The sequence below is a fragment of the Acomys minous genome, assembly GCF_964271855.1.
Source record: "Acomys minous genome assembly, chromosome: 3".
Taxonomy (NCBI): domain Eukaryota; kingdom Metazoa; phylum Chordata; class Mammalia; order Rodentia; family Muridae; genus Acomys; species Acomys minous.
In genome coordinates, this window is record NC_140485.1 from 109,318,289 (window position 1) to 109,341,854 (window position 23,566).

Below are 23,566 nucleotides of genomic sequence, written 5' to 3' on the forward strand. Positions count from 1 at the left end.
TCACTATTCTCATGTAAGCGTATGATTATGAAATTTTTTCTTAGATTTAGTCACTTACATATCTTATAGTTATAAGCTGATTCGGCTTTTGGGGTGGCTGGGAATCTATGTAGAATGTAAAATTTTGGCTTGTGGTTTTTTAACTTATGTTCTGCCATCAAGACTTTCTCAATATGTCAGAAGTCATAATTTTGAGTTCCACCTACAAAATGCATAGGAATTAAATAACCAGCTATTATGCATGAGGCAAATCACATTCAGGAATCGCAATTGGTACTAAAATAGAATCCCCAAGAGATCTTCAGATTGTCTGTTTTACTGGCAAGAATTTATAATGTGTGGCTCAAACACTAACACATGAACTTCCATGCAGAAACTGTTTAAATTTCAACCCTCATCATGGATCACCAGGCTCAAGTGGTACCTTGGAAGAAATACCAGGATGAATGTAAGGGAGGGGCACTGTGAAGTTTGCATGCTTTGTGAATAGCCCCACATTCATACACATATGCACATATGTGCAGCACTAACCAGGTTTATCAAAATATTTTTAAAGAAGAGATAAAGAGAAATTTCTTAGTATACCATGTAAAATAGTGCAATACTCTCTCTTCTATTGCCCATCTCTTGGTCATACTATTTATTTATTGAATATAGTTTTCTCAATTGTTTTAAACAAAACACAAGTATTTTTATATATTTAAATATTTGTTTTTCATCTCTTTCTCTTTAAATTCATCATTTACAAAGGAAAACATTGCCTCTAGCATGTAATAGATCCCCTGATACATATTTTAATATTATTTAATTACTTATCTATTTATTTGATAAAAGTAAGCAATTTTGATAAATAAAAAACAGTATACAAGTTATAATTTTTAAACAAGGATAGACAAGACACCATGAAAGAAAGGAAACTTATTTAAAAATTAGAAATACTAAAGACATCAAGAGAAAATAATGAATTATTAGAAACCCAAAAGTATTTTTTAAAATACTTCAGTATTTTATTAGAAATATTTGAGAGTTTCCTAATGGAAAAAAGAAAAGTGAAAAAATATAAGAAATATGAAAGTAAAGATAAGAAAATAAGAGATCAATCTCTGAGTTAAAATACTTGACTATTGGAAGTTTCTATAGTAATGAATAGAGTGGAAAATAAAAGATGTAAGAATAATTTCAAGATAGAAATAGAAGGTTCTGAACTGAAAAGCCTACTAGATGATCTAAAACTAAATGAAAAAAAGAAGTCGGCCATGATTCTACTGTGTAAAATTTCAGAAGCTAAAGATAAAGCTCTGTGTCTACGTCATCATACCTCACAATACAACTAAAGTTTGGCATATAATATATACGTGTATTGTGGATGGATGGAGGAATACTGAGCAAGACTATTAAAACTTGAACGAGTGTGTTCATTCTCAATGATGTTAATTATCCGTAGAAAAAGAGAAGGTAGTATAATTTTTTAAATATAAGGGAAGCGTAATTGACTTACATATGTTTTAATTTGAAAGTTACTTTAGACAATTGCAATCCGAAGAAGATTTAAAGATCAGGGATGGGGGGGGGGTTGTTACATATAATGATATCATCACATCACTCTATTCACACTTGAGTGTGCAAAATATTTTCTAGCTTAAGACAAAGAGATGAGAGTAGCAAAAATGGAAAATAGGTCACATAAAAATTTCAAGAAGGAAAATGATATCAGCACTTCAATTATTGGAGAAAATATGCTTATGATTAGTAGAAGAAAATTCATAAGACTGGGAGTATGTGACTATTTGAAAATATTTGTTAAATATATACGGAAATATATTCTTGTCTATGGTGTGTTAACGTTCCTTAGCAACCTAAGAAAATCAGCTTGAAATGAGGAAATGTTTATTTTGACCACATAGTTTTAAGTTTCAGTCCAGTCATTTGGCTCCAGTGCTTTTGAAGTTTTGCTATAACGGCTTCTCATAGTAAGGAGTAAGTGGTAGAGCAAAGCTGTGTACTTCATGATCAGGATGCAGAAAGGGAAAGAAAAAGGGACCAGTGTCTCTTTAATGCATGTCCATAATGACCCACCTTTTCAATGTCTACCACTTTCCAATAGTACCAACTTGGGTACAAAATCTTTAATACTCTTTTTCATTTCAGATCCAATCTATAGAAAATGCAATAGCCAGTCCATTCCTCTTTATCAATTTCAAAATCTCCTTGGATTTTCATTGTGATTTAATTTCATTTAGAGCTGTTTATCGGTTATTAATTCTGGAGAGTTGTATAGTTCAAAGGGAAGTCCACAAACTAACTCATGATAGATTAGCACATGCTCAAATCCCTATGAAATTTACAAAACACATACCTCACTACACTAGATTTTATTGTTCTCTGTAGAAACTGTAGCTATTAAAATGTTTCCTTCCTCTGAGTGCCACCAGACCTCACCATCAAGGGGATGTGGTCAAATATGGGACACCAGAGTTCATGTGAAAGTCAGTCCCCACTCTCCACTCAGCTTTGGACAATGTCCTGTACATTGGCTAGATCTGGGTAGGAGTTCGATGTTTACTGCCTGTGTTGTCCTTGGTTGGTGCCATAGTTTGAGCAGAACCCCTGGGACTTGATACCCTATGATCATATAGAGAGGGAGGAGGTCCCCCTCAGTCACAGACATAGGAGAGGGGAATAGAGTGAAAGCAGGAAGCAGGGAGGAACAGGAGGATACAAGAGCTGGGATAACAATTGAAGTGTAATATGAATAAATTAATTAAAAAGTCAAAAAAAAAAAGAAAATGTTTCCTAAATTTATTTTAGTATAAGACTTTATAGCTGTAGGATTAAAATTGGAAGATAATGAAGAAATATCCATACCTTCTACAAGAAAAATGAGCTCCAAACAAGAAGTATGTCCAGCTAAAATATTAATTAATATAAAAGTACAAAAAAAGCACACCAGACTTAAAATCATTCACCTATTCTTAAGGAAGCAATGAAGGATGTACTTTGCATAATGAAAGAAGAAGCCAGATAAGAAAAGGACATGAGAAATGTTGAGGAGAAATTATGCTTGACACTTACTTTAAAAATGGCAAGATGGATCGTACTTGAACTTCTGCAGTAGGGGAGAGAAACTTCAGTTGAACTGACCTCAACTCCCAGTTAAATAGACCTAGAAACCTATTCAGTTCTTGATTAAGAGTTAAGTGGTTTTTCCCACCTTATAATGGGGGAGGCACCTTGAATTCAATGCTATTTAGACAAAGGGTAGGAGATTATAGATGACAGAGTGAACAAATAAAAAAGTATTAGAAAATAAAAGGGAGATAAATCATTGTGACCTGTGTGTCTTATTTATATCTTATCAATTATTGATAGTAGGTGCTCTAGACTCCATAAAGGATGAAATACAAGGGCTTGTCCTTTAAAATCACGTTTTAAAGATTTGATTCCCAAACTCTCTACAAACTACCCCTGGGTAGCAGGAAATTTTCACATGGAAAGCAGTGGGAGGGAGATTATACTTATACAATTTCTAAAGACAAATCTCTAAGGAAATATAGGTCAAAGATTGTCTAAGCAGTGTCCTTTCTGGAGTTTAATGTAGCTGGGGGCAACATTAAGGCCATCTTGGACAAGTGTAAGAAACTGGCGTCTTATCTAAAAGGGAACCAATGATGACCTGTGATGTGTCATATCCAGTTCTGCTCATCAGAAGTATAAGCCCTCAGGGAACATTTTAGAAGAGGAGCAGAAAGATTGTCAGAGTCAGAGGATCAAAGATTCTGCTATGAGATTGTGTCCTAGTAATGTGAGAAGCTACACTCAAAACGTCTCACCAACCTGACTGCCAAACCATTAGCTGAATAGGGACAGCACCAATGTACATGCCAAAGTGGATGGGGAAAGTCCACAAGCTACATAAAGAACTAGAGGTAATTTAATAAAACTTGGATGAGGAGAGGTGCTTTTCTTGGTTGTCAAGTGCCAAATAATCACCTTTTAAAACATACATACAAGTGACATTATATTGAATGACAAGAATATATTTAGGAAAACTTGTATTCATACATAATTATATATTCATGCAATAGCACTTAATGGAAGAAGAGGTCATGAATTTGAGAAAAAAGAAATAAAGAAGAGAAGGGTATATTGAAGAGCTTGTAAGGAAGAACAACAAATGAGAAATGTGTTTATAATTTTAAAAATTGAAACAAAAAATAGATGTATAAGCCTGTATGACCATCATGAAAAATATTGATCTGGTTCAAAATAATAATATGCAAACATGCATTAAAAATGGTATGGAGTCTGAGAGAAGCTCAAACCAGGGCTATTTCAGGGCATAGGACACCAGGAAAGGAGATGATTTATGAAAATAAAATGCAATTATTCTAAATGAGATATTGTGTAGAAGTTAATTTTCAATTAGTCTTTGCAATTCTACTGATAAACTTTAAAAGAATGTGCAGACTTATTTTTTTACTTTTGTTTTTGAGATTATAATATATCTCAATTTCCTTTCTTCCCTCCAAAGTCTCCAATATAGGCCTATAACAGCTCGACTTCAAATTCATGGCCTCTTTTTGCACTAATTGTTATTGGATTCATAATGTAGATACATATTACTGAATATAAGATGCTTAGTTCCTATAATATTTCTTTTGTATACATTTTCAGTGCTGACCATTTGGCTTTAGACAGTAAACAGACTTTTGAATATACCGAGAAATGTGATGTGATTACCAAAAAAAGATACAAGTGAAGTCTCAGAACATTTGGACAATAAACCACACATGCTTAAATTTTCATAAGTCAATACTATACACATATATATCCAAATTTTAAAGTAAATGAAAGTGAAAACAAAAATTATAAAAATACATGGATGAAAGAAAATTACTCCTTATAATGGAATTTACAGCACTGAATGCTATGAAGACCTAAAATCAACACCCTAAGCTTCTTATTTATCACATCAATAAAAGAAGAGCAAATTAATCCCAAATTAAGAAGAAATGGATTTTTTTTAATTAGAAGAGAAAGTAGTGATGTTAAAAACAAGAAATATACAGAGGAAAACAGTACAGTGAATAGCTGATTCTTTGAAAAATAATCATAAGCCTTTGCGTGTGTGTGTGTGTGTATGTGTGCGCGCGCGTGTGTGTGTTATGTCTGTGTGTTTTGTGCATGAGAGGATGAGAGAGAGAGAGAGAGTGAGAGCATGAGAGAAAACAAATACTAATACCTAAAATGAATAAAAATGTTACTATATATCATCTATGGACAACAAAGAAAGAGACCATAATATAATGTCGTTAAAAATCTGCATCTACAAATTCAATTGTCACAATTTAACGATATTAACACACTAAATGATTTTGAGTGGTCCTATATTTATTAAAGAAAATTAAATCAATAACAGCTTTTCAAGACAAAAAACACCAGGCCTAAATGAGTTCACTGGTAAATTTATCCAAACATTATCTTTCACCCCTTGCAGAGGGTAGAGTCAGAGAACATTCTTCACTTCTTTATTCTACAATGCTAGCCACTATCAACTCAAGCCCAAGTTCAAAGATATTGAATGAAATCACTACATGTCAACATAGCAACAAAGATCCACAACAAAATACTAACAAATCAATTCTAATAATAAATAAAAAAGAATTATATACCATGATCAAGAGTTAATTATCTTAGCAGAATAATGCTGATTCAATACTTAAAATGATTTAACATAATGCACCACGTAAGTGCTATTATTGAGAAAGCTTGCTACCTGAATGTAGACTGAATAATGAGGCATACTATTTCAAGATTCTTACCAGGGAAACTTAGCTAGGCAGTAGTCTCCATGGCAGCAAGAAAAAGTAGGACTCCCTGGTACCAATGCTCACATCTTTGGCCTTTTATACCACAAAGTGGAGAAAGGGAAGGAGTAGGATAGTGCTAAGTCCTGGATGATATACTGAGCCATCTCTGGATCTTTGATGTATCCACTTTCTACTTAAGTTGTCCCTTGCACTCTCCAACATTCCTGCAGTAGGATGAGCTCTTTCAGCAGCAGATGGCCAGTTATGTTCATCCATCCACCTGTCTATCCTAACTAAATCACACATTGTGTCACATCACCAGAACACATTTATACAAGGCTGAAAGGGCAAAGTTAACATTATTATACTAGAAAAAAAGATTGATGATACCCAACATCCACTTATGATTTACATAAATAAAAATTAGAAATAGAGTGGGACTCAGCTGGATAGAACATGTCTAAAAATACCAAAAGCTAACATCATTTTATCAGTGAGAGAGAAATTAGAGCCACTTCTTGAAGACAAGAATAAGCCAGAGTTGCCAGTTCAACCGTTCTAACAATATGAAAAATACACATTTCTCAAATGGGAATAAGAGAGGTTTTTTTTTTAGTAACTATAGACCAGGATTATGGGTATAGATTGCCCATATTCCATGTTCCAATGTTGTAAGAGTTTCCTGAAGTTTCCATAGGAACAGAATAAATAATCATAGACTGATATCCTTTACAAACATGTTAGTAGGTGTATCAGGTTAGGTAAGTCACAGCAAAGAAGAAAAAAAATGCTATAGGTATCCCATACTATCTAATGAATTTCTTAGCTTTGGGGTTGGTAAAAAGTAGAAGCTCTGCTCGTACATTCCAAAAGATTTACCTTAATAGCCACAAGGATGTTGGATAATATATACAGTGCTCAATAAATGACTTATTAACGAAGTTAAAGACAGCCCAAGTTCATTTGTGTTAAGCTCTGAACCTGTAGCTTGCCTAACCCTTACAATCATTGAGGTTCTAATCAGTTAATGAGCTTTGTGAGTATAGCTTCATCCCAGGAACTTTAGTTCACACTCAAAGCATCATAGTGCAACTTCTAGCTAAGTTATTAGTGAAGAGTATGCATTGAAGGTATGCAGAGTGGGCAGTTAGCAGTAAAATTGTCTTTGTTTGTAAAAGGCATGGTTATCCTTATAGAAAAGCAAGAAAAGGTGATCAAAAAATCCTAAAAAACTATGCAGCTATAAAATGCTTACTAGAAAGTATGACATGCTCAGCGCTGATACAACTTGATGAGCTGGGATGGTTGGGAAGGGGTGCTCCCTTTTTCTGAGGAACGGAGGAGGGCATTGAGAGAGAGGATGGAGGGTAGGGCTGGGAGGTGAGGAGGGATGGGGCTATGACCAGGTTGTAAAGTGAATAAATAAATAAAATTTTAAAAGTCATCCCATATCCTATTCAACAACGATATTTGAATGAAATGAAATTTGAAATTAAAAGCAAATGCAATTTGCGGTAGTACTACAATAAACTGTACAAAATATGCCCAAGACAAATGTGAGAGGAATTACAGAAATGGTGGAAAAAACAGAGAGCTAAGGAACTGGAGAAATAAACCATATTCATCGATATGAAGATTCAACAAGCAAAGATGTCAGTTCTTTCCAACTTCATCTACTCAAAACTCTCAATTTTCTAAATGTTATTTTGTGCGTATTGACAAATTAATTCTAAAGTTTATATCAACAGGCAAAATATACAAAAAAGGCCATGTAATATTTTAACAAACATATTTGAACATTCTGAGTTCAGGATTTATTATATGCTAGATTGATCAAGACAGTTCAGTATTAATGAAAGGATACAGGGGCAAATCAATGGACCAGAATAGGAATATATATATATATATATATATATATATATATATATATATATATATATATATATATCGGCATTTGATTTTGACAAAGGACTAGAGAGTATGTAATGAAAAGAATAGTCATTTTTAGCAAATGGAGATAAAGCCACTCGGTATCCATATATAAAATGGCCAAAATCTAGAAATATGGCAGCACTAAATGCTGATCAAGATGTGGGGGGAACAGAAGTCAGCATTCACTGCTCAGATTTCCAAATAGTGTAGGCACACGGAGAACAATGCGGTAGTTTCTTGCAAAGGCACACGGGCCTTTAGCATATAACCCAGGGGTAATCATCTCCAGTATGTTCTATAGTTGAAAACTTATGTCCCCATTAACCACAATCAGTGAATATTTACAAAACTTCATTCATAACTGTCCAAATCCTAAGTCAGTCAAGACATCGCTCAGTGGAGTGGAGAGAGAAAATAACTGTGATTTCCACAGACAATGAAATGCTATTCCATATTAGGATATCAGCTAATGGGACATGAAAAGAAGAAAAATAATTAAGTGCGCAGTATTAAGTAGAAGAAGCTAATCTGAAAAAAATCCACCCACAGAGTGATTGCTGTGATACAGAATTCTTAGAAAAAAAAAATGAAACCAAACATAGTTTCCATCAGTTAGGGAAGTGACAGGGACAATGCATGAGGCATAGAGAGGTGACAAGGCAAGGAAATGACTCTCTATGATACAGGAATGCCAGGTGCGTGTCACTACTCATTTTCTAAGGACAGAGACCGTGCATCAAGAAAAGTATGGACTTTGCATAATAGTGTTCAATATGGCTGCACAAACTGCAACAAATCTCACATTCCGGCCTACAGTGTTCATAGGGGGAAGATTATGCAGTTGAGAGGGGAGAAGTGCACTTTCAGCTCAGTTTTTTTTCTGAACCTAAAACTGCCTCAAAAAAAAAAAAGTACGTTTTTCATGGGGGAGGAATTATTAACTCCTAGAGAAATGTTATATAAGAAAGAAATTGCTCTCATAATTCACAACTCAGCTCAGCCATAAAGATATTTATGTGGTCATAAATTTTATACTATTGATTTAATCAAATTTTAGAGAAAATTATGCAGAACTGTCGAAAACAGAGAGTTGCATGGCTTAAGCATTCTCATTCGCACCTTCCAGGGGCATATATGGATAAATAGCTAAATGATGCAAAACTGATGCAAATGTGGCATAATGTGGATAAAATGAAAATAAATACCTTAAGAAACAGTCCAAACAAGTGGATATGATGGGTTTGCAGCAAAATACTTGGAGACGGCAGAAAATATGGGCAAATAGTGCTATTTGGTTAATGATTTTGTGGAAAGTATGATTTTAAACTATATGTTAATAGTAGTCAATAAAGTAGGTAATGCTGAAAACAAACAAGTGACATGGAGTGCCTGTCATCTGTGCATTCTGGATCTGATCATCCTCAGCTGTCAGAGCTTAGCATGGTAGACTGAACTGTACTCTTTCAAGATGTATATGTTGGACTCTCAGCTCCCAGTACCAGCAAATCTGAGTTTATTTGGAAATACAGTAATTAGATGTAACCAGTTCATATTATTTTAGTCCATGTGGTTTTAAGTAAACGTGAATGAATTGCTGGCACAGAGGGAGTATTTGAACACAGCCTACAAGATGGATGTTCTGAGAAATTAGACAGAGATCATAGTTACATTTTTGGAGCCATAGTGTGCCAAATATTACCAGCAAGCCATCCAGGGCATGGGCAAATATTATCTCTTGTTGCTCAGTAGAAACCATCCTGACTGTACCTTGAGAGCAGACTCTGGGGCTCTGAGACAATGACACAATAGATTTCTCAATTTCTGAAGCCACGCAGTGTATGTCTGCAACAGTTGTCCTCAGGAAATAGTGCAGGCAGTATGCTAGGAAGAAGACCTAGGCTAGTGAGATGGCTCAATTGGTGCAGTGTTGCCTTGCAAGCATGAGAGCCCATGTTGGATCCACACAGAGCAGGAGGCAGACTCTGTCCAGTTAGTCTAACCTAAGCCCCATCTTGACTAAAACACTTTAAATTTAGGGGAAAATCAAAAGGTACCATCCAATATATTGCATTTATATTAAAAATCTGTAAAGATTGTCTCCTAACACCTTGGTAACAGGGAAGAAAGGGTTAACTGTCACCAGTGGGATGGCATAGTAGATGATGATGGTGTGGATTTGATCCTAGGAAATCACATGGTGGAAGAAGAGAACTGGCTCCTCCAAGTTGTCCTCTTACTTCCTCATTTATATGCCCACACACATATGCATGCGTGCACACACAGGCATGTGCATAAATAGAGATAGATGATTGATAGATAGATAGATAGATAGATAGATAGATAGATAGATAGATAATTGATAGATGATAGACAGATAGATGGATAGATAGATAGATAGATAGATAGATAGATAGATAGGTAGATAATTGATAGATGATAGATAGATAGATAGATAGATAGATAGATAGATAGATGATAGACAGACAAATAGACAGACAGATAGACAGACAAACAGACAGAAGCAAAAGTTTCTAGAATACTGTCTTTCTTATAGATAAGGCTATTTTGTTTCCCTTATTGCAAACATGTCATTGCTGAGTATGTGAACTAATTCATGTTTTGACTTCCTAGACACCTTCATCAATTGCGATCCATTACCTCTTATATTTTAGCTAGGTGACCATGACAAATCTCTTCTCTTATCCTTTCATATAAGCATTTAGGATACGAAGAGCTAATAAGTTTACATTCTGATCACAGAATCTCTACTGCACATAAACTCTGCCTACGTTAATGCCTTAATATAGTTCTTTCTGAAGCTGTGGGGACCAATTACAATGGTGTACTGAGAGTGCCCAGTGGAAAAGGAATTTCACTACAGAAGTCATAATGCCCCCATGCTTAGTGAAATAGGCAACAACCAGATTCTCAGCATGACAGTCTAGGCCCTGGTTATTGTTTGAAAACAAACTCCTGCATAATTGCTTTCACACTTGTTTAGTTTTATATGAGAAATAAGTCTTTCCCCAGCAGATGAGGAGTACTAGCATAAATGGCCAATATTTCAGTTTAGTAAAATTCCTCTATCCCTTCTTTTCAGATGGAGCCTCATGTCTGGAGATGATTTCCTGTGAGAGAAGGGGGGCGGGGCGGTTACTGAGATCCTGAGCTAACTGCCTTCAAAATCACTAGCTATAGGGTATCAAGATGCCCTATGAGCATATACAGGGGGAGGAAATCCCCCTCAGGAACAGTCATAGGGGAGGGGAGTAAGGGGAAAATGGGAGGGAGGGAAGAATGGGAGGATACAAGGGATGGGATAACCAAATAGATGTAACAAGAATAAATTAATAAAAAATTAAAAATAAATAAATAAAAATAAAAATAAAAATTTTAAGATTAATAGGAAGAAAACAAGAAATCACTAGCTATTAGGAGATGAGACTGTGCTACTTCTGAACTGTGTCTTGATCCTGTTAGAGTTGCCTTTTAAGCCATTTTTCTCTTCTCTCCTTGTCCCTGATGACTCATCTGGGTTTCTCTGGTAACCAAATATTGAGTGAGGCATACTGAGAAAGAAGCAGAAAACAATATTTTGTCTTATATAAGTGACCCTGAAACCCTACCCATTGTTCAGGTTCTGGTTCTGTTGCAAACAGATCAAACACAACCGTCTCCTGTTTCTTTAAGATGAGAACTCATCTGAAGTTACAATAACACCTTAAATCATCTCTTTTAAAAATGGGAGCAGCTGGCCGGGGCTGGTGGTACATGTGTGTAATCCCAGCATTTAGCAGATGAGGCAGGTGGCTGTCCGTAAGTTCTAAGCCAGATCTAGTCTATACATCCAGCTCCAGGACAGCCGGAGCCACGCAGTGAGAAAAATGGAAGTGGCTTCCTAGCATTGTAATAAGATATTCATGTTTCACTCAAAGTTAGCCCAGCCCATAGGAAAGGCCTTATGTGTATGGACTGTGTTTGCCTTCTTTCTTTTATCATCACACATTTCCTAATTCACCATTATTGTTCCATTTCCTCCAGGCCTGGAATAGCTAAAGAGAATAGGTAAGGGGTCAGGGAGGCTATACAGGCACCAAAAAGACTTTTAGAGGATTATCAAACTGACTTGCACATGGTTGACATTTTGGCCATTTTAGAAACACTATCTTGCGTTAACTCCCTCAGCAGCAGACACATGACTATTGGTTTACATGCTCTGCTTTTTTTTTTTTCAGGGGGAGGCAGGAGGAGATAGCATTTCTCTGTGTAGCCTTGGCTGTCCTGGATTGACTTTGTAGACCAGACTGGCGTTGAACTCATAGACATCTGCCTGACCCTGCCTCCCTGAGTACTGGAAGTGCAGGTGTGCACTGCCACACCCAGTTACATGCTTGGCTTATTTTTCTTCAAAACCTAGGAATGTGTGGTATTGTTATATGATATTATATGAGCTATTATTACATGCTAATACAACTTATGTTCTTGGAAAGAAAACAGGTGCAGTGACAAACCACAAGTTACTCTTGGTTCTCTACTCTGGACCCATCTTTCTGTAGCAAAACACTCGCCCCCCCAAAACACATCACCACTTTTTGTTTGGCCACTTAGCAGGTGGCTTTGATCATAAGCTTATTTTAATCTTTCAAGCCTATGTCAATTGCCAGATCTGTGTCTCCAAGTTCCCATGTAATTCATGAAGTTTTTCTTCAGAGCCTCAGGAAGAAGAGAAACCTTCTTCCGTCTTTCTCTTACTTAGAAAATAGCGATGTCATAGAACAGCTTTCTTCAGGTGACTCCTCCTTTCAGGATCTGGTTTCTCCAGCTATGATTTTATCCTTAGTGTTTCCAGTGTGAGTCAGTGGCTCACAGTCACAAAGCAGAGATAAAATTGTCTATGCAGGGTACGCCCACACAGATGAGCACTTCACTGTGGAGTCAGAGTGGTTTGCTTCTATTAGCCTATGACTCCACAACACCTACACTGCAGTCATCCTGTTCCCATGCTCGTCATCAGTCATGACTTGCTGAGAAACGGAACGCCCTTGATGCATTCTCTCACACCTTGTTTCTGTTTGTGTGTCATCGGCACCTTTCCGTGGATGATCAGTCACATGCATTGTGTGTACCACCCAATTCACCTAAAGAGCAGTGAGTTTATTACCTCCATCCTGTAAAAGTGTGCTGTTAATTTTCTAAGATGTGTTATGAACAAATTCACAATGGAAGTTGACAAGACTGAAGATGGTGATTTGCTAATGCAGTTCCCCTACTATAGATATAAAAACTATATATCTTTATTCAACCAGCTGCCCTTTAATATAAAGGACATGAGCTTCTTAGGATTTTAGTATGTGTAAGGTCCTGAAACCAACTCTATGTGTACAACGGGACCAACTTTTAGAAGAAAGGTTAAACCAAGTAATAATGTGTTGTTCTATGAAAAGTTCTTCAAGATCCTAAGATTAACTTCAACATTAAGGTAAATGAGGTCACACTGAAATCCAGTTTGGAGAACTAAAATGTGTGAAAAAATAAATATTTGGGAAGAGGAAAAAATGATTCACATTTATTGTAGCACTAGTTTCACCCAAAGATATGGTTTAAATAATTGGTCTCAGGAAGTTTTTAGGTCCCAAAAAGGACTCTCCAACTCTAAAGTTAATGAAAATCATTGGTAATTTTTCTAAAAGTAATCATTTAACTGGTAGTACTTTGGTCGGTCAAACCTTCAAAAGTATTGTCTATATGCACAAGATTAATTTAGCTGTTTCCTCAAGTGCCTGTAATATACAGTAGGAGATAGGGACAGACCTACATTTTCAAGCAGTAAACAGAAATAAGTACATCCCAAATAAGCTGACATTTATAGTCTTTCTCATCCTTACAAATTGCCTTCTTGCAGGAGACAGACCTTATCCTGACATTTAATATTTCAATGCACCGGTCTTGGTGGATGGAGAATGGACCAGGATGTATGGTGACATCTGTGACACCTGCCCCAGACTGGGCTCCAGAAGACCATCGGTACATCACTGTCTCAGGGTGTTTTCTGGAGTACCAATACATAGAAGTGGCTCACAGTTCCCTCCAGATTGTCCTCGCAGTAAGTGTTGACAGTTAACCATTCCTTCTACTGTTTCTGCAATTGCTTATTTCTGGGCAAACTCAGTATGTGCATAGACTCTATGTTGAACTGCGTGGGTTTTTTTTTCAATTTAATTTTTCTGATTAATGTCATTTATAATAGGAATTTGGTGGGTTTAACCAAGTCTTCACAATCCTGGATACATAGCTTTTCATCAGAAATTGACAAAAAGCCTTTGATATCATCCAGCCCTTGAATATTTGGTTCTTTCATTTGTGGTAGGGTTTCTCTGAAGATTCTAAAGGGCCCATTGAAAAGGTTTTCATATCTCACATTCTTCCTACCTAAGAAGAAAGATTTCAATATATAGGGGTTTATTTATTTTTGCTGAACTGTTAGCACATTTTTTTCTTTCTGCTTGCCTGCCATCTTCCTTATTCTTCCTAGATTTCACAGATAGGTCAATTTTTATTCTCCCTCCTTTCTCAGAACAATTCATACTTTCTTTAGCCTCTATCTCTAGATTTTAATGACCCCATATATTATATTCTGACAAATAAAGAACCTTCCTTTAATCAGAACACAGCAAAGTTATAAATGTCAAATTATTATCACATATGCTTATGTTCTACAAATAAAATGTTTATATTATTAGGACAAAGATACAAATAAAAGCAACTCTTCTTGAAGAAGCTTAGGGAACCTGTGCACTTGTGTGAGAATTGAAAAGTTGACAACTTTGTTATACAAGAATTATACAAGAACTCATGTGCTCACGTGAGATGGGAAATCATATGCTTTTTCCTTAGATCCCATATAGACCTGTAATTGATAGCCACAAGCTTAAACACATTAGCAACAAATAAATCTTGTTTTTCAACTCTTTCTTCATCTAATTATGTTGAGTAATATTAACTTACAATTGAATAATAAGAAACAATATGTTACATGTAAAATGGTATCAGTGTCTCTAGATTTGAAAAAAACAACTTTGTATCATGATATAAAATGCTGTAGCTGGGCATGGTGGTGCACACCTTTAATCCCAGTGGTCAGGATGCAAAGGCAGATGAATCTTTGTGAGTTCAAGGCCAGCCTGGTCTACGGAGCAAGTTCCAGGACAGCCAACTCTCTATAGATAGAAGACCTGTCTCAAAAACTAAAAAACAAAGTACAAAGCAAAACAGAAAGATATTGCGATATTAGAAATTTGTTCTTAGCTAAGGGTTGTAGAATGTGGCAGTGGTCAGCGTACTTGAAAGGCCAACGTGGGATTGTCAGTCCAAGGCAACTCTGAGCCATACCTGCAGACCATGTTTCAAAAACCAAAAACGAAACTTGTGTTTCTGCTAGAGGCTTTACTTGTCACTTAAGAAGCAAGGCTAATGGTGCCATCTCCAGCCCAATGGTCAGGAATTGCGATGCCTGAGATAAAAACAGATGCAGAGAATCACACCGGCATGCCCTTGCTCAGAAGGAAGGGCTGTCTTTACAGCTCATCATCTCCCAGCACCAAAGAAAAAACTGTAAATCTTTGTAGAGAAGCCTAGTTTCTAGAAAAATCTAAATTCTATTCTTCTTTAAAGTATATCCAGATATTTTTATCCAGCTTAGATGAGCTCTGTACAACCAGTCACTAAAATGCCACACTGACAAAGAAATGAAGGAAGGTTCCTTCTATGAAAAATCATAGGAGAATGAGAAGGAGATTGGCTTATATATAAGCTTTTGAATCACTGAAGTGTTGAATATTATTAATACTTAATATTGATTTATAATTTTATTATAATCATTGGCTACTCCTTACCCAGGTATATACCCAAATAACCACAAAGAGAGACTAGGATATATTTAATTAGCCTAGACCATAATACTGAGCAATAATTACTTCATCCTAAATCTCCAACCTAACATAGCTTCCTCCCATTCAGATTTCCTACATTATACTTAATTTTTACTCATCTCCTTGGTCTGGTTCATTTCTCCTGGTGTTTGCTGGTCCTCTCTACAGGCATCCCTCCTGTCCTTCCTCCTATTTCTCCTCTAATCACTGGAGCAGGATACCCCACCCTATTCTCTGTATTGCTCAGCATTGGCTAGTTGACTGTTATTGGCAATGCAGAGAACAAATAGTGTCATGTTTACACAAACTTGAGACAGTAGATGCTTAGAATAAGCTTCACAATGCAATGTCCAGATTGAAACCAGATAGTAGGGTAGAGAAATCAGCCTTTGAGTGAACAAGGGTAAACGGTACTCAGTCCAGAAGAACATTATGTCAACACTGAAGGTTGAGGATGTCATAGATGCAGAATAAAGAGACTGAAGGTGGGAGACAGGTTAAATATAGGAAATATCCATCTGAGAATAAGCAGAGATTTCCAGAGATTTAACTACCTCTTTTCCTTTCTTAGCATCGCTTTGTGGTTCTAACCATAGAACCTTCAGCTGATGGCAGCAAGGCATGTGTGCTGAGAATGCTGATGGGTAACACTGAAGTTGGAGGTTATCAGGTAGTCACTCAGGCACCCATCATGTCAGTTTTGTGTAGGTTGCATCAAGGGGGAGTTTTGATCTTCATGTATCCTGGCTCTCAGGGATCCTGTCATCAAAGACAAACCGGGTCAGCATAAGTGGAGATTCAGTAAAGTTAAGCTGGTGGCATTCTGGGTAACAACAATGTGAACTGTTCTCCCTGTCATTCATCCAACCCAGGATATATCTTGAATGGAGAGAGTCTTTTATGGCAGTTTTAAACTCTGAAACTGTTTATTTCGTTTTTTGGGAAATAAAGGCAAGCTGGCAGTGATGACTGTTTTTCTTCAAGTCTAGTAAAGTAGCTTCTCGTGAGAAAAGCAAAATACTTCTAGAATTAGGAGGCAGATAAAATGTGTCGTGCACGTACATGAAAGAGGGAAGTTAAACAAAATATACCTCTCAGGCCGACCATCCCATCTATGGTACTGAACCTATCATTTGGCAAAATTCCATCCATATCCGAAGATGATATGAAGATATAATTTATGTACATGGATTGTGCTTATAAGTAATCATTTTTAGAAAGCTCTTTGAATTCGTGTTATGTGTATATGTAACTATAGCCACTGTTTTGTTAAACCACATGTAAAATTTTGCATACAGGAAGTTTCTACAGAAATAGGTTAGGATACAGATGCATATGTTAAGGGTGACATACTATCCAAAGGAAATATCTACTACACAGCAAAATTAACCTTTAAAGGCAAAAGTATACACAATGCAGAGAAGATGGAGTGTCTTTAAGGGTTGCTGTAATTGGATCTCATTTCACCTATCTACGCTGTCTCCAGAATGGAGGCTTGGCGTTCTCAACTGTCCCCTTTTCACTCACTCCTCCTTTGTGGATAGCAGTTCTTATTTTTCAGTGCTGACTGTGGCATAGCTCAGAATAGTTAGAAGGTACATCATTGAGTCCAATATACTTTCTGCCTTTGGGCTTGTTGCTGTTTAGCCAGGCTTGTGCTAAGGGGTGTGTGTTGTTCCCTGTAAGGCTTGTCTTGAACATTTGTCCCTGCCTTAGGAACACATTTTCCACATTTTTCTCTGGTTATTCTGATCACTTTTGCTTCAATGATTATGGGATAAAATGCTGTCTGGAATATCTCTGTTCCTCCCCTCTGGGTCACCCATATCATCCTTCCAACAGTCAAATGTTCAGTTCTGTTCCATGTAGCAAACAGTTCCTGATGTTTGGTCCTGTTGGGCTTATAGAAAAACAGAGCAGTCTGATCTCTTTACCTGAGGATGGCTCAACAAAAATGGAAACACAAATCTAGCTCAGGTAGAAAGCCTTGGAGAATGTGGCAAGAGTACACTGTGTGCAATTTGTGCGTAATTTCTGCTTCTCGCTCTTCTCCTGTATTCAGCAAAGTCAGGTAAACTTACTCTTGTTTGCATCCGTCTTTGAAGCTGGCCTCTAGGATGTCTGGCTCAAATCTGTTTCTACAAACAGCTGCTCTCCCCGTTATTGCTCTTGATTAATTCCAAATCTCTCCCGTTTTTTACTCTGCCATGGCTCGGTCTTTCACAGATTCCTGAACCCCCAAATGCTTGTTACCCCATTGTTATGTTTTCTGCCAATCAACTCCTGGCTGATTTTGGAAGTAGCATTCACAAAGCCCAAATTTGCATTACACACATAGATCTCTCCCATCATCAGCCAAAAGAAGACAAGCATAATACCCCTGTAATTGAGAAGAGGGGCTATTAATCACACAGCCTCCAGCCGAGCAGAACGAACAGGCACAAAACCCTAATGATGCGCCAGGTGTCGGTCTTCCAGTTCCCTCCCCCTCTGTTGAATTCAAAAGCCATACAGGTGTGTGCAGTTTTAATAAAAATAAAAAACGTTTTTCAAATCCCCACATTTGCAAAAACACATTAACTGTGTGTGGGGAGAGCAAGAAGGAGATCAACTGGGAAATGATGTTTTCGTATTACAAATAGATTCATACAATCTCTTAAGTAGTGGGTTTCCAATACTGCAAAGAGGAGAAAGCAAGCTCACATGAACCCATGCTCTTGACCATGTAACAGCCCTTCGAGGCAGCAGACCAGGTTGAAAGCCTTTGCTCACAAACATAGCTGTTTAAAAGAGAGTGGCTATATTCTAACAGCACGAAAGGGAAACAACCTTCAACATGAAATGCTGTTCCCAACTGATGAGTAATGATTCCTGAAGTCCAAGACTCCAGAGTCTGTCTGGGTAAAAAGTCTTAGTTGATGGGCTGCATCTTCCATGGGGAGAGGACTCAGGTCTATGAGTCTCACATTCATTGTATGCAGATTAGCTTCACTTCTCTAAGCAACACCATGGCGAGAAAACATAACACGCACAAATGTTATTTTATGAGAAAAGATTTATTGTAATGGCATAAGAAACTGTGTATATTGAAATTATGTTAGAATTCAAAAGAGATGTTCATTGGAAAACAGAGCCAGTTAATCACTTATATCTCCAGCCACATCCAGAGAATCAATGTTTCTAAATTTAATATAAACCTCACCAACCAAAATCGCTTGCCTTTGTTTTCCTTCATTTCCTTTACATCCGACACACTTCTAAATTCATGGAGGCTTGATGATTATTCTTCTAGGAGACTTAACAAAGGATATTGGTAAAAATGTAAATAAGGCTAGTATTTCCCACAGCCATTAGAGGTGGCTTAGAAACCATACACAAATTAGCAGGGATTCATAAAGACTTTAGGAAAAGCTTTCATACTGGTATACAGCTCTCAACTAAAATTATAGCAGTTGTCAAGTCATCTACCCTTCAGTCACATAATTTCCCTGTTCATAAAATTCAGAACTTTGTAGTGTACATGAAGTCATTATTAAACCGAGTATAGTTAAATAAAAAGTAATAAGCAAAACATTTTCAGATCAATTAGTCACAAATATTCCTATTATTACAGATTAATAACTTGCATTTGACATTTATTGTACTCAGATATGCCTAGAAACATCAGTGATAAAGGGAGTTTACAATTTTGGAGCACTTCATCCCGGATTATTAGTTTATGCTGGAGTACATTCTGAGAACTGACAACTTGCTAATGTGTGTGTTTCACACAGCTGAGTGAACTTAATATTGAATATGCAGTGTCGTATGTCTTCTTTAATCTGGAAACACTTATTTACATTGATTTGACTGTTAAAGATGTGAGTCCTAATGTTCAGGCCACAAGGATATTGCTGTGAAGTTTGTATTAAGTGGTGTAAGATTGTTTAGCTTAAAAAGGATGACCAGGGGAATGAAATGATCTGGTCTTGGTGACTGCTACATTCAGAAGTTTAGCCGTCATGGGGATATCCATCTTATACTTATTTAAGTGGAAAAAAATAACATTTACCATATTTTACAGTGTATAAGATAGCCTCCAATTTTAGCTTTAACTTTTCCAGTTAAAATACAGTTTGGAATATACTCGTTGTATAAGACTACTCCTCTTCCAATTCATACCCTGTGCAGCAGACTCGGGCTGCACAATCTACATTTTAACTAGAAAATTAACACTAAAATGGCCAAATGATACTTTCCAGTTTTTTTCTTTCTTTTCTTGTTTTAAAATTTTCATTTTGAAACAGGGTCTCACTCTGTAGCCCAGGAGGGCCCCAGACTCTAGGCCACCCTCCTGTAAGCCTTCCAAGTGCAGGAATTACATATATGATCCCTAACATCTATCTAAACAGATTCACTGACACAAAAAGTAAATTTTGATTTGCCTGATGTGTTTCAGGGTGAAACTTTATTTATCTATTTATATTATGATTTTTAACATTACAAGTTTCATAAACTAAACTAAGCATGTCTGTAGTTCTATAGTTTGTTGCAAAATAATTCAGAACACATGACATTTTAAATTAACAAAACCTTATATTATATAAAAAGACACAAATGCAAAGTCAATAGCCCTTCAACATTTTTACACACTTTTTAATTTAATCACGGTTGGTGCCTTTAAGAGATTCTGGAGCATGATTAATAGCTGTTCATTAGATCTTTGTCATGTTTTTGATACACTTCCCAGAAATTGTTGCAAATTGAGCAATTTCCAGTTCTTTGCTTTCATTAAAGTAGAAGGGAAACCTAATAGATTTGCCAGTTGGCAGGTTATTTCAAATGATTTTTGTGATACAGAATGTGTAAATTGTGACATGCAGTTTAGAATAAGTTATATAAATTGAGTAACATCATTATACAAAATGTACTCACTACTTTGATATTTAAGAACAAGATTTTTCAGTGTTTACAAGTAAATAATAAATTAAAATATGAATCATGCTGAGCTGTCTCATTCTAGTACTAATAGCAAATGTATTTGAAATAATAAATTAATTTGCACTTAATAACTTTGGTTCATGTTTTTATAAACTGCATTGTTTGATCTGTTGTACAAATTTATAACTATGACTATAACTCAAATGCTAATGCATTTTAACATCCAGTGCTTAAGAACTCAGGGAAAAAAGTCAAAATTAAATTTATGAGTGTTAATATAATATGTAAAATGAATTATAAGTATGTATATTAATTCAATGCAAAGTAGTATGAGATAATGGGCAAATGAAAATAAGTAAACATATTTCACTAGGACAAAATTCTGTGAAAGTACTGAAGTAGAATTATGAATTCAAAAAGAAAATTAATTCCACAAAACCTATGATCCTAAAAAGAGACAGAGTTTTGCTTTTCATTTTTCACACAATATATTTTGACCATATTCTTTGCATTCCTCCAAATCCTCTCAGATCTATCTGCCTACCTATCCAACTTCATCTTCTTCCTTACTCTGTATTTTTAAAAAGGACACACACAAACACACACACATCAAAAAGCAGGACACAATCAAACAAACAAAAACAACCCGTGGAGTCCATTTTGTGGTCCATTCTGTGACAGTCATCTGCTCCTGAGCGTGAACCATGCCTTTGAGTGTGGTGGATATAATCAAGGTCATCCTACTACAGAACACTGAATTTTACCTCTCCCAGCAGTCATAGATTTCAAATAGATTTGGGGCTAGGGATGTGACTTTGTACATATGTTTCCTTTTCCGTACTGAGATTTTTTTTTTCTGACAGATTTGTGCAGAGCTAGTGCATGCTGTCAACCTTGGTGAGTTTGTAAGTGCATCTGCTTAATTTGTCTGGAAAATAGTTTCTTTGGAGTTGTGCGACACCTCTGGTTCTTACAGTCTTTTCTTCGGTAATAGGGTTTTATCACCAGGTTGTGGAGGATAAGCATTGTCAATAGCTTATAATGTTTGTGGTGGGGGCTCTAGGAGATCCCTTTGGCTGACAACAACAAATGATGTAACTCATTCCTTATACTTTAGGCTTTATTTAATAGCATATGGTATTTATTCAATATAGTACTCAAAGTCTTAGCTAGAGCAGTAAGACAACTGAAAGAGAATAAAAGGATACAAATAGAGAAAATTCAAAATATCTTTGTTTGCAGATGATATGATTTTGTATATAAAAGATCCTACAGACTCTTCCTAGAAAACTTTGAAAGCTGATAAATAATTTCAATAAAGTAGCAGAATAGAAAACTAACACCACACACAGAAACAGTAGCCTTTCTGTATGCAAATGACGAACATTTGCAGAAATAAATCAGGGAAATCATATTTTTCATAGGATCTTCAAAAATATCTTGGAATAATTCTAACAAAGCAAACAAAAACACATGCATGCTAAGAATTTTAATACATTGAAGAAAAAAATTGAATAAGACATTAAAATTTGAAAAGATCTCACATGCTAATGGATCAGTAGGATTAATATTTTGAAAATGGCCATCTTACCAAATACAAGCTATAGATTTGGTGTAGACTCCACCAAAATTCCAACATACTTCCCAGAATTTGAAAACCCAGTCTTAATCTTCATGTGGAAACACACACACACACACACACACACACACACACACACACACACACATACACACTAGCCAAAACAAATGGACTGCTGGGTATATCACCAAGATTTTAAGTTGTATTAAACTATACTAATAAAAATCTTTGTATCGGCATAAAGAGATATTTATCAATGAAACAGATGTGAAGACAGAGATGATTCCACATATCTACAGCTGTACTCAAATATCTGGTATTTGAAACAGATGCCCAGAACATAGAGAAAAGACAGCATCTTCTACAAATGGTGCTGGTCAAACTGAATAGCTACATATAGAAGAAGGAAAATAGATTCATATTTGTCAGCCTTCACAAAACTCAATCCAAATAGATCAAGGACTTCAACATAAGATAAGATGCCATGAATTGATAGAAAAGAAAGGAAGGAATACAGTTGAATTAATTGGCATAGGAAAGGACTTTCTGGTAGCAAAAACTGTAAGACCAACAATTAATAAATAGGGCCTCCTGAAACTCAAAAACTGTACAGCAAAGGACACCACCATTCTAGCAAGAAAACAGATTTTAATGGAAATGCTTTTAGATAGTTTCTCTTCCTGTAGGATGGTGATGGCCATGGGTTTGTTTCAAGTGGCCTTTCTTACATTAAGATGTATTTCTCTTCTCTCTACTTTCTGTATCAGGAAGAGATACTATGTTTTTTCAAAGGCCTTTTTTGCATCCAATTAGATAATCATGTGATTTCTGCTTTTTAATCTGCTTATTTGGTAAATTACACTTGTTGATTTGGGTAGGTTGAATCCTTCCTGAATCTCTGAGATGAAGCCAAGTTGATCACCAATGATAATCTTTTTTGATATGTTCTTATATTTAGTCTGCAAGTATTTTGCTAGGAAATTTTATGTATATATTCATAAGTAATATTGATCTATAATTCTTATTGAGTCTTTGTTTTGGTTTTTTCAGAATAAGAATGACTTCTTTAAAAATAGATGTTCCTTCAGTATCTATATTGCAGAAAAAATGGGGAATGTTTGGGTGAAGGTCTGTTATAATTTTCAGATTAATCCATGTGGCCCTGAACTTTTCTTTTCTTTTTAATTGTTGCAAATGTTTTACTAGGTGTATAGGTCTGTTTAAATTGTAAATTTAACCTTGATTTAACTTTGCTGGGTTTTACATATTTTAAAAAGTACATGTATTTATTTTAGGTTCTTCAGGTTGGTGCAATACAGCTTTTTATGTTAAAATTATTTAATTGAGGGGAGATAATAATATCATTACATAATTTTCTCTTTCCTTTTTTTTCCCAC

General features: G+C 35.9%; 1 protein-coding gene across 5 annotated transcripts in view; it reads left to right on the top strand.

Moving 5' to 3' along the window:
- The window catches only part of NKAIN2 (sodium/potassium transporting ATPase interacting 2), a gene marked incomplete at its 3' end in the record, with an annotated part of 1,039,202 nt that overhangs the window by 830,294 nt on the left and 185,342 nt on the right, over positions 1-23,566 (top strand). For 4 of the 5 annotated variants that reach the window (XM_084776796.1, XM_084776799.1, XM_084776798.1 and 1 more), the window contains exon 4: positions 13,645-13,845. The exons of the other annotated variant lie outside the window; for it this stretch is intronic. In XM_084776796.1, the coding sequence (XP_084632922.1) occupies positions 13,645-13,845 (201 nt within the window). The remainder of the gene's footprint in view (positions 1-13,644; positions 13,846-23,566) is intronic. 5 annotated transcript variants of the gene reach the window in all.